We start from the raw sequence: 12,302 nt of genomic DNA, 5'->3' as shown, positions 1-12,302 counted from the left end.
GTCCTTTCACTTACACAGTATTGAGCTAAATTCTGAAAATTTTTAAATTCATTTAGTTATTAGTTACTATTGGCTAGCAACATAAACTTTTCATTTGGGTAGAGAAGTAAATGCATAAAAAGGAAGTTATTAAAGTTCATTTGAGACTCAGTGGAGGATTTACACTGTCAGAGCACAAGGCCCGCATATTTCTGAATGTAACTTTGAATGTCATCCTAAATTTGCAAGTAGGAAAAAAGTGAAAGCTGTTCATTAGCTACATAATTTTGTGTGAGCATAGATATTTGAATGCAGACTATACTGTAGGTTTCACATTTAAACATATTTGAACACATTTGAGGACAAATAAAATAGTTATATGATCAGGCATATCATAAGTGATAGAATATTCTCAGAGTTTGAATATTTTGCATAAAAGATACAAGGTAGGCAATGATGTTATCAAACATGTAAACCAAATTTGGCTGTTCCAATTATTTTAATCCAGGGATTTTTCTGTTATAAAGTTTGAGAATAAGTAGAAAATGGGCTTTTTTCAATCCTCTACAGAGTTAATTTTATTTCAACTCGAGTTACATCTAGACTTTTGCCATTAAAAAATAAATACTGTTTGATTCAATCCTTATTAGTCTCAGGTAACAGATGTCTCAGGAAAAATGACACAAAAAGAGGCAACCTCTAAGTTTTACATTTTTTGTCTCCTCCACAGTTATTCTACTCCCCAGCAGTGATGCTGATATGGCAAAATATATATATATATAGCATTTCTTCACTTTGAATTGGGAAGGTTCTTGGGATTTCATTGTAATTTAACATAGACTATGTGTGACAATTTTGTTAAAATCATACTCTAATGTTCAGATAGCTTAAAAATCTTTTTTAGGATGATTTAGTCCAAGAACAATGAAAACCAATGCAAAAATGGGAAGATGTACTCCATATGCATTTGAGCAATAAATGTCCACAAGCTTATGAAATAATGAGTTCTGTTCATGTCTACTGAGCTGTATGTATAAATTATATCTTCATAATTTAAATTTCTTTATGAAAAGTAGTTTGTCAGAGTTGCCACTCTTAACAAAATTCTAAAAGGCCATGTACAACAATGATCTCAAAATGAAAACCAAGTGTTATTTAATGGGTGCAGGGCATTTCTGTGAGCCTTTCTAACAGGAAGTCAATTTGTTCAAAATTAGAAGACTATTTTTTCTGAACTCTCCCCCAGGTTCTAACCTCTGGTGGTGTGACTCATAGACTTTCCTGGTAATCACACTTATTATTGTTAATAAGCCTTAACAATATCAGCATGCTAACAGATTTAGTAGATTTATGCATCTAGAAACAAAGACAGGATATTGACAGCTTTAAGTGATGAAGTATTTAAAATAAATTCATACTTGTAAAATTAAAAACTAGAGATTCAGCTTTAGTCAAAACAACCCAATCTAAACATTTAGCTACATAAATATTTTCTTAAGTCCAGGTAACCTCTCAAAGAAACTGATTTCATGTCAAATGGGAAATACAAAGAATGTCAGATTAAACACCTGGTTTATATTAAATAAGGCTGTCATTTGTTGGGGGGTAAGGGGAGAGTGGAGCTTAGAAAGCAGACTCCTGATAAGGAGTACTTAACACACTTTCTAAAATTCATAGTGATCTGTTGCCCTTCAAATTCTACCAACTTTAAAATAATCAAATCTCAAGTACAGCAAACCAGCTAGGTAATTATTTTCAGGTAACTTTCCCTAACTCAGAAACTGCTAGTGACTATTAAGTGCTTCAGTTATAAATCTGATCAAGAACTTGCATCGAAAATGTCAGAAAGTTAACTTCAAAATCTTACGGGAAAAACTAATGATGCCATGCTCCATCCCCGCCCCACTGCCACCTCCCCACCCGCTGAACCATATCCTGTGTGGATATTCTTAATAGCACTGCACTACACTATGGTAAACAACTGTAAGATAAAAGTTGCATTCTAGGTTGTTTTCAAATATTTAGAATCGTTTTTTTCTTATATATACAGGGAGGAAAAAAAATTATACAAAAATGTATCCAGGATTCTACAAATGCTTTAAGTAGGCTCAATAATAAAGGAGTTATACTTACTCTGTCTATGTACTTTGATCAGACAGGGACATGCAGAGTGTTGGATATTCATAGAAATGCCCTTTCTATTGTCAGTTTCATCCGTCCAAATCCAATCTAGGGCCCTGCATGTATTAAAATCCATGAGACTTTTTAAAGAGTTTTCAAGACTTATTTAGACTTTCTCTTAACACTTTCTACCTGCCCCATTATTTAGGACACTTACCACTTGGATTATGTTGTTTTAGGACTTATCATATCTTTCCTTCCAAAGTTGGAGGCCCAGTGAGTGCAGAAACCAAGACTTCTTTATCTCTGTATTTCTCTGTGGTGCTTACCATTGTGACTTGTACCCAGTTGACTCTAAAAAAAAAAAAAAAAATTGAATTAATCAAAAGGCCTAACTCTGTTAACTGAGGCCCTTAGAATGTGAGGGACCATCATCTCTGTTCAAATTCACTCCTAGGTACATGAGTTTCTTCGGGCTACCATGACAAAGTACCACAAACTGGGTGGCTTAAACAGAAATTTATTGTCTCAGTTCTAAAGCACGATGTTTGCAGCAGGGTTGGTTCCTTCTAAGGACTGTAAGGAAGAGTTTGTTACATCCCTCTCTCCTCATTTTTGATAGTTTGCTGGCAATCATTGATGATCCTTGATTTGTAGATGCATTACTTCCATCTCTGCTTTTATCTTCATATGACATTCTCCCTGTGTGTATCTATGTCTATGTCAAAATGTCCCCTTTTTATAAGAACATAGTAATACACCCTTATGAGTTCATCTTAACTTGATAATCTGCAAAGACCATGTTTCCAAATAAGGTCATATTCACAGGTCCTGAGAGGTAGGACTTCAACATCTTTTGGGGGGATGGAATTCAATCCATAAAACTAGGTGAGATTCTTCTCTTTCTTGATGAAGCTCTTAAATTCTAGGTTTATTACAAACAGAGATTTTGGAGCTATTGAAGAGTAGTTAGTCCAGAGGTTTTCAAATAATGTTTCAAGAAGCTGTAACTCTCCAACAAAGTATCTTGGAAGGACTCAGGGAGTGAACAGGGCTCCTGGTTTTATATCTGTTCCAACTAATATTTCTGTGTAACGAACCAGCCCAAAACTTAGCGGTGTAAAGCAACTACATTATGACACTCAGATTCTGTAGGTAAGGATTCTGGCACAGCAAAGACCTCTTATTTATGCTCCATGATGTGTGGCACCTCGGTTGGCAAGACTTAATGGCTGGGAGCTACAGTCATCTGGAGGCATCTTCACTCCCAAGTCTGGCATTTGATTCTAGCTGTTGGCAGGAACCTCAGCTGGGGCTATCGGCCAGAGCAAACCTCCCCATGCAGCCTGGGCTTCCTCCCAGCATGACAGCTGCAGGGTAGTCAGGCATGTTACATGATAGCTTAGGGTCCAAAACAAGTGTTCCAAAAGACACAAAGGATGCTGCATCATCTGTCATGGCCTATCCTCGAAAGTCACGTTCCTCACTTCTGCCATACTCTTATTAGTTAAAACAGTCATAAATCTTGCCCCGTTTTGTAGCAGAGGCAGAGAAGACATAGAACCCACCTTTCAATGGGAGAAGTGCCAGTGTCACATCTTAAGAATATGTGGAACAGGAGATATCGTTGTAGCCATCTATGAAAAATACAATCTGTCACACAATCTCACACCAAATTCTTCAACCATGGAGCAGCACTTTTAAATGTTTTACATGTAAGGACCTCTAACTCTTTAATGTTTGCTAACATTTATAGATAAGAAATATAGGATGCATAGAGGCCAAGAAACACTCATGAATTTCATACATTCTTTCAGCATATCCAGCAATTATCATAGAAAAGCAGAAAAATGACAAACCTAGTGTTTTCATTTCTCCTTTTCTTTGGGCAAGCCAGGAGAGCCTGGCAGAATACATATTATGAAATAGCTACAAGAGAGCCATCATTTCATATTATTGCCTCTTTAAAATCATTATCTTTTTGACAAGATTTCAATGAGGCACTTTTACAAATTTTGATTAACACTCTTGCTTCTCCTAGTGTAAGCCAAAATTTCCTAAATGCTCAGAGATGGGTGTGTACACACACCCCTTGTCTGTGACTTACACGAATGAATAAGAGGAAATGTCTCATCAGTCTCTGTGGTGAAAATGTGGAGAGACCAGGGGTGGGGCCTTAGCCAAACCCCTGAGCTTCCGTTTTTATCCCAACAGAGAAATGTACTCAGGGCCCTAGCTTCCTGCCCTCCCCAGCCTGACCCTAGTGAAGGTTACAAACCCTCCCAGCGACTGCAGTACAGGCAGCGAGAGCAGGTCTCTAGGCTTCTGCCTCCTTGCTTTGTGGCAGCCTTCTCAGTTGGGTCACATCATTCTTCTAGATCAGGAGGAACATTTAGGGGTTGGAAAAAGTTTTCTAGGAAATAATTACTCATGAGCAAAGGGACCAGAAAAGTCCCAGAGATGTTCTCTAGCAAACAATTTAAACTAATGACTCGCTGCTGGGCAGCCTGCCCTATAATGGCTGATGTAAACTGTGTCTATGTAGTGCTGTATTAAGATCTGCGTTCTCCGTCCAGCCTACTAAATCTCCAAACCAATTCATTGAGGGCTTGCATCACTCCTTAAGATTTAGATGAAATTGGCTGTACCCCCAAGTTCACTGCCCTCCCTAAGGTTTCATAAATTTCCAATGTGTTTACGTTTTCAGGCCACTGACTCTGAGCTCTGTCTCTATGGAATGTCTTCCATTCATCAGCTCACCATTGCTTACGATAGATCTCCATTCTAGAGTTTGATCCCTGTTCTTGAGCAAACCACTGCCCTCTTCCTGGATTTCCCCCAGCACTCACACTAGGTTTTTGTGCATTGTAGAAACTTTAATGAAGGTTTGGAGAGACAGCAGAGCATTCATGAGAGCAGTGCAAGCTACTCTAAAACCCCATGTTTGTGAAAGCCACCCCCCTCTTCCCTCTCCCAACCCTTCCGTCTTTTTCTCTGCGCCGCAACACCCGTCTCAGGTTCCTCACTTCTGGCAGAGGGCCCACTCACTTTCTCTCTTGTTTCCTGGTCTCTCACTCTCCACCTCCTCACGCTCACCCTTGGCCCCCCAGCGGCTTACCCACGTGTTTCTCTACACACTTCCATCCTGTAGGAGGGATTCTGGTGTCTGTTGTCCAGTTGTTTGATCAGCCTGATACAAGTCGCTGCTTGACCTGCACCTCTTTCCTGTCTTTCACAATCCTCCTCTTCTGCCCTCTGGATAAGCCAAATCTTCAGGCTTATCCCTCAGCCTTGTGTACTCCTTTGTCCTTACCCCAGCACTTGGTGGCCTCATTTACCTTCAGGGCTAGGTTGGCAGCCTTTCTTTGGCGACTCTCAGATTTCTACTTCTGGTTAGCATCTCTTTTCCACCTCCCACCTCCAACTGCCTTCTGGACATTTCCTCCTGCCTATCATCTCAAGCTTCCTGTGTTTAGAAGCAAACCCCTTCTAGGCACAACTCTCATATTTGCAACTGCCTCTAAATAATCTCATCATGAGCTGCTCCCCCTTCCACACTAGACTCTCTCCTCTTCTCCACAGTTACAGCTGTTCCCAGCTGTAACTCTGCCCTTATTGCTCCTCTGCTCAAAAACCTTCCCAGTGTCTTCTTGATATTGTCTGTGGGCCTTACCCTGACTTTCGAGGTGGACCACAAGATAGGCCTGACCTGCATTTCCAGCACAAGCCCTGGAGTCCAAAAGGAGTTCCAATTCTTACTGTCCATTTACCTGATCCATGACTTTGAGCAAGTTCATTGAAACTCTCCAGCCTCTGTTTATATTAAAGATATCCATATACTGGCCCTTCCCAGAAAGTACTAAAATGTACTGATGCTGGTCCCACCTCAGCCAAGTGCCTGATTAGCTCTATCATGGAGCAGTTTGGTGGGCTGTGAGAAGAGCTGAGTGGCGCTGGGGAAGATGGTGTGTTCCCTCTTCTCTGAAGTTCAGATGTTGACAGGTAGCTGGCATTATGGGCGCTAAGGGCTACAGCCAAAACTTGGGCTGCATCAGAGAATCTGAGCCTGGGAGGCCCTGATGTCATGCATGGCCATTACACAATCAGTCCAGAGTTTATATCCCATCTCTGCCACTTTCTCCATGTATGTTTTGGAGCAAATCACTTAGCTCCTTAAGCTACATCCTCCTCATCTGTAAAATGGAAACCCATTTGAAAAGTTCCTGTGAGGACCAGTGGTCTGAGGTATATTATATGCCTAGCTCGATGCTTGCACTCAGAAAATTTGCTAGTCTCATGATGACTATAAACTGAGCTCTGGCTCTGGATAATATAAAAAGTATCTACAATATTGTACATTTTCCTAAAGTCAACATTTTTTAACATGCAGAATGTGCTAGACAGCATCATAAAGGCAGCAAGTTTGTATCTTTGTCCTCAAGGAGCTGGAGCATCATGGAGGAGTCACAGCTAAACAGCTACCACTGGGTAGCAGGATGAGTGATGCAGTGAGTGTGTAAGTGAAGTCCTCTGGAAACACAACTGCTTTCTCAATGACCAGCATTTTCTGGGCACCTTCTAGGTAGCAGATACTGTTCTAGATACTTAAGGACCAAAAATCAATACTATGATCCTTGTTCTCAAAAAGTCCATAATCTAATAGGAAAAGGCATCCATGCATTCAGATAGCTACAGTGTGTTGTAAGAGCTAACCTAGACGTCTGTTCACACGAGGAGCAGTGGGGAAAGTGGGCCAGAGTCACCTGACCATGGGAAAGCTTTCAGGAGATGAACCTGAACTGAGTCTTCATGCAAGTGATCCCCAGAAGAGAGATGAAAGGACGTCAGGGAAAGAGCTTTTAGGATGGGGACAGGGGCCTGAGAGACCATGTGGTGTCATTTGGAGGGCTTGGTGCCAGGGAAGGGTCATGGCCATTGGAATGGATGGAAGGTAAAGATGGAAAGACGTGAGGATCAGCTTGAGAGTGCCCTGTGTATGCCACCCATGCCAGAGAGCTCTTTATTTTATCCTCCAGCAGTGGGAAACTGGGGACGGTATTTAAGCCCATCCTAGTTACATTCAAAGGCAGGATAATCTTACAGTCTGTCAGAGCCTCCTCTCTCTGTTCAAATTCTTGCAAAAAGAAAGAAACTACCATCTCGTGTTTTAGAAAACCAAAGACTGCAGAGAGAAGCCAAGAGGTGGCAGATTAACAATGCCCCAAGCATTTCACGGTGCATGAGACTCATAAACATTAATGTGTTACTTCAGCTTGTCCTTGGCATCACTAGACCTCAGGAAAACTACCCAGCAGACTCATTGTCCTTTGTCCCTGCCTCTTCCTCCTCATTTCACACCCTGGTTTCTTTGCTTTGCTGCTGTTTTCCAGCTGATTACAGGAAATTTGCCCTGTTTCATGTCTAGAAAGTCAAAAGGAAATCACCCAGTTTACATGAACTCTGAGTGCCATTCTCAGTGCAAAGCTCTCCTCCTCCCTCTGCCTCTTATTGTACTGGTGTGTTCATTTGTGAGGTGCCATTCTCTGGGTATATGAGGATATGCAAAAGTCTGTATCTGCCCATCCTCCTTCAAGCCTGCTCCCTGGGTAAGTCCGGTCTGCCTGCTTGGAGTCCTGTGGGCTGGATAACCCAGGGCGAGAGACACAGTGGAAGACGTAGCTTGGTTAGCCACGTGTCCCCATCAGACCTCTTGCTCTTTTTCTGTCCCCAGAGGAAAGGTGGAGCTTTCCTGCCCACAGAACTTAGTTTCATTTTCCTGTTCTTTCTAATGCTCTGTTCCTGCCCTACCCTCCTGGGTAGCACAGGCCTTCGTGTTTCTTCTGGACAGCACTCTGCAGAATGCTTTGGTTCTCCCAACCAAGGGCTTTGATACTACTGGGAAGACCACAGGTTGAAACGCTAGAGAGCACACTTCTCCTCTGATGGTGCAATTGCTTAGTTATTTTGCAACCCCTGCCTCAGCCTCTGGCAGGACCCTCTCTGCCACAGCAGGGAGCCACAGCATCTCTGGCACCCATGCTCCCCTGACCACACCCTGGGAGCCCCTGACTCTTCCCACCACTTTCCGTTACAGAGGAAGCGCCGCAATTTGGAGTATGAGACTGGCCCCTACAGTGGCTCTTCAGAGGGACTAGATGACATAACCTGAAAGTGAGAGGCAGTTTATGCCTGTAAGGTGAAATTAGACCAAACAGAGGAAAAAAAAAAAAAGCCCTGATGGGGCTGCCAATAAATTCTACGCCCTCCCTTCCTCCTGCGGGTGATTCCTAGGCTCAGTGGTTTGGTTTGTCCTGCCAGGGATGTCTCATACCACCAAGCAACTAGCTGTTTTGTCATGAAGCTATGACCAACTCGTTAACAAGTATTCACTTTCCTTCCTCCCAGCCTGAATTTTCCTTTTCTCTTATTTTTGCAGCGCTGCCATGGCACCTCCCAGAAAAGCATTAGCAGGTAAGCTTTGCCTGAGACTCTTTTTGGAGAATCCACTAACCCTGGCCCAGTGAACTCAGAATAACACTCTGAACACATTAATTTGGCTGGTTTGTTCCTGGGTTGGCCTAAGCAGGTTTATAATCACTTTTCCCTGATACCCGCTAAGGCCACAAAAGGAGGCCATTCCTTGTTTCTCCCTTGGAAGAGAATAGAGTCAGATTGGCAGATCCCTGGAAAACACTTAGGCAGATAGAGAACCATCACATCACTATTAACATGATGTGGGGAGAAATGAAAACGATCTAAGTTTCCAAAAAATGAGAATGATACATTTTTATAATAAAATGCTAGGTAGACATGTAAAATAATGTTACAAATATATTTATTGACATATAATTCATTATGTGTTAATTGAAAAAAGTAAATTCAAAAAATTATACACAGTGTGATCTCATTTATGCAAGAAAGAAAAAATATATATATATGTTTAAAAATTGGGGCCGGGCACTGTGGCTCACGCCTGTAATCCCAGCACTTTGGGAGGCCGAGGTGGGTGGATCACCTGAGGTCAAGAAATCGAGATCATCCTGGCCAACACGGTGAAACCCCATCTCTACTAAAAATACAAAAAGTAGCTGGGCGAGGTGGTGCACACCTGTTATCCCAGCTACTCAGGAGGCTGAGGCAGGAGAATCACTTGAACCCACAAGACGGAGATTGCAGTGAGCTGAGATCGCACCACTGCACTCCAGCCTGGCTGACAGAGGGAGACTCCATCTCAAAAAAAAAAAAGGAAGAAGATAAACATCCAAATGCAAACAGAGATTGTCATTCAGTGGCAGGATTATAAGTGGGCTCTCTCTTATATTTTAGAATTTTTCCTCTAAGAATTACATATTAATTGTGATTTTTTTTTATTTAAAAGAGAAAAAAGTTTCTGGGCTTGGCACATTCTGGACAAATGCACATTCTGCCAGCAATATGCTGTAACATTAGAAGAAAAATTAGATGAAGACCCAGAAAGACTCTGGAGGACTAAAGATAAGAGATATGCTTTCAAATAGGCTTTTACTTATGGTGAGAATAATTAGATTGATATTATTTAGAATTGCTCCAATAATATATACTTGTTCAAGCATAGAGGTAATACATGTGTGTATATATGTATATAAATAAGAGCAATATTATAGTATTGTTGTGGTCACTGTCCTTTGTGAGTCAGCTCACAAAATATACCTGTGTATTTCATTATTTTATTATTCTTAATAATTGAATTGTCCCTAATATAAATATGTTGCTCCTTGAATTTTTTTTGTTATGTTTTTAGCTCTTGAGAATTTTTAAGGATAAACCATTGCCTCTGCACAGGGTGGGGCAAATGGTGAGCAGTCTATTTATTCAGCATACACCAAGTTCTGTCTATTTTTCAGAACTTAGCTGAGAACTAGAGAATCAGAATGTAAAGGCACATACAATTCCCCCAGTGAGCTGGTAAGGGACAAGGACCCGTGAACAAACATCCAAGATGGACTGCAATGAGTACTCTATGCCCACGCCTCTAATGGGCCGAAGAAGGGCATGCAATCCAGGTAGGGAAACATGTAGTCAGGAAAGGCTTAAAGGCTTCCCCAGAGTAGGTGCTATCCGAGCTGTATGTTGAAGGACAAGTGGTATAGGAAAACAGCTTATTGCACGGCAAGAGTGATGCCATCCTGAAGTGAAATTGCTGTGATGGCTAATGTTTGACTCCTACATAGCAAGGTTTTATGCAGTAAGGTCTTTAAACAATGTTATAGCATAGATAGCCTGAAAAAGATGCTTCCCTAACCTTCCCAATAGTCAGAAGTTTCACAAGAAAATCTGAAACATGACCAACTGCACGTTTTACTCTAAAATCTTGCTACAAGCGTAGGAATCCAATGTCTCAAGGCCACCAGAGACCTTGCTTCTATACCTAAGTCCCTAATAAATGTTGGTTTTTTTCTTTTTTTTTTTTCTGAGAAACTGAATTTGTCAGCCTCTTTCTTTGGCCTCTCAACTCCCTTGGCCTTTAGAGTTAGGTTTGCATAGACCTGTTCACCACATGGAATAAGCAAGAATTAGCCAAAGAAAGGGAGACAGGCATTCTAAGGAGAGGCTCGGACATGTGGAAGGGAGCATGTCCAAGGATGGGAACAGTTAAAAATGTTGATCAGTGCTGTCCAGAACTATCTATAAAAATGTTGATCAGTGCTGTCCAAAACATCTGTGATGTTCAAATGGTAGCTACTAATCATGGCTGAGCAAGTGAGGAAGTGAAATTTTAATTATTTTATTTTTAAAATTTAAAAGGAAATAGCCACATGTGGCTAGTGGCTACTATCTTGAGCAGTGTGGCTCTACCTAGTTTTTTCAAAGTAGGTTTGGTTTTCATTTGAAAAGTGAAAAAGAGTCAGTACAAAATTTCGAAACGAGTAATTACATAAGTAGATTAGGAAGAAAGATTACTTGCAAATTTGAAAGCACAGTAATTTGGACAGTTTTTAAGGTGCATTCACTTTCCATGACCTTCTTAGAGAAGATTTTTTTAAAAAATGAAGCATATATAAAACAAACATTGCCATAAAATTAATTTTTGGAGCAAAAATGGACAAATAGGACCTAATTAAACTAAAGAGTTTCTGCACAGCAAGGTAAACTATCAAGGAAGTAAAAAGACAACCTAAAGAATGGGAGAAAATATTCACAAACTATGCTTCCAACAAAGGTCTAATATCCAGAATCAAGAAGGAACTAAAACAAATCAACAAACAAAACACAAATAACCCCATTAAAAAGTGGGCAAAGGGTATGAACAGATACTTCTCAAAAGAAGACATAAAAGTAGCCAACAAACATGAACAAATGTCCATCATAACTAATCATCAGAGAAATGTAAATCAAAACCACTGTGAGATACCATCTCACAGTAGAATGGCTTTTGTTAAAAGTCAAAAGATAGATGTTGGCAAGGCTGTGGAGAAAAGGGAACACTTACAAACTGTTGGTGGGAATGTAAATTAGTTCAGCCACTGTGGAGAGCAGTTTGGAGATTTCCCAGAGAACTGAGAGTTGAATTACCATTTGACCCAGCAATCCCTCTTCTGGGTAAAGGAAGATAAATCATTCTACCAAAAAGACACATGCACACATATGTTTATCACAGTGCTTTTCACAATAGCAAAGATGTGGAATCAAACCAGATGCCCATCAATTCTGGACTGGATAAAGAAAATGGAGTATGTATACACCATAAATAAATGAAATCATGTCCTTTGCAGCAACATGGATGGAACTGGAAACCATTATCCTAAGCAAACTAACACAGAATCAGAAAACCAAATACTGCATGTTCTCACTTATAGGTGGTAGCTAAACATTGGATACACATGGTCATAAAAATGGGAACACTGGGAAATACAAGAAGTGGGTGGGGGTAAGTGTTGAAAAAAACTACTGGGTGCCATGCTCACTCTCTGAGTGATGTATTTGTATTCCAAACTTCAGCATCACACAATATAGCTTTGTAACAAACCTGCACATGCACCCCGACTCTAAAATAAAGGTTGAAAAAAATTATTTTTAGAAATGATCTGACAATGGAAACTACCAAACAATTAGCTCACCTGCAAACTGAAAGGTAACAGATAACCATCCCAGCAGGAAACTGAGAAGACAGCATTAGGGAACCATTCCCTAGGGCCTGCATACAAATGACCAATTACACATAT

The 12,302-nt window shown here is 40.7% G+C and overlaps 1 protein-coding gene and 1 long non-coding RNA gene across 9 annotated transcripts in view; one reads left to right on the top strand and one right to left on the bottom strand.

Moving 5' to 3' along the window:
• Positions 1–12,302, bottom strand: part of LOC111539955 — a 31,868-nt gene that overhangs the window by 6,044 nt on the left and 13,522 nt on the right. For 5 of the 7 annotated variants that reach the window (XR_002730861.2, XR_002730859.2, XR_004229249.1 and 2 more), the window contains exons 2-3: positions 2,318–2,454; positions 2,113–2,216 (exon numbers count right to left, since the gene is read on the bottom strand). This is a non-coding gene — a long non-coding RNA (uncharacterized LOC111539955). Of the gene's footprint in view, positions 1–2,112; positions 2,217–2,317; positions 2,455–3,668; positions 3,738–12,302 lie in introns of all 7 variants that reach the window. The other 2 variants (XR_002730860.2, XR_002730856.2) reach the window with 1 other exon arrangement.
• Positions 1–12,302, top strand: part of LRRC8C (leucine rich repeat containing 8 VRAC subunit C) — a 119,369-nt gene that overhangs the window by 95,793 nt on the left and 11,274 nt on the right. The window contains exons 4-5 of one of the 2 annotated variants that reach the window (XM_023207962.2): positions 8,537–8,571; positions 9,479–9,592. In XM_023207962.2, coding sequence (XP_023063730.1) covers positions 8,537–8,568 — 32 coding nt within the window. In that variant the 3' untranslated portion in view covers positions 8,569–8,571; positions 9,479–9,592. Of the gene's footprint in view, positions 1–8,536; positions 8,572–9,478; positions 9,593–12,302 lie in introns of those variants that run through there. The other variant, XM_023207955.2, reaches the window with a different exon arrangement.

This window comes from Piliocolobus tephrosceles, chromosome 1 (genome assembly GCF_002776525.5).
Source record: "Piliocolobus tephrosceles isolate RC106 chromosome 1, ASM277652v3, whole genome shotgun sequence".
NCBI classification, from domain to species: Eukaryota; Metazoa; Chordata; class Mammalia; order Primates; family Cercopithecidae; genus Piliocolobus; species Piliocolobus tephrosceles.
Note: the sequence above shows the minus strand (reverse complement) of the source record. Positions and strands in the feature narration are given on the sequence as shown.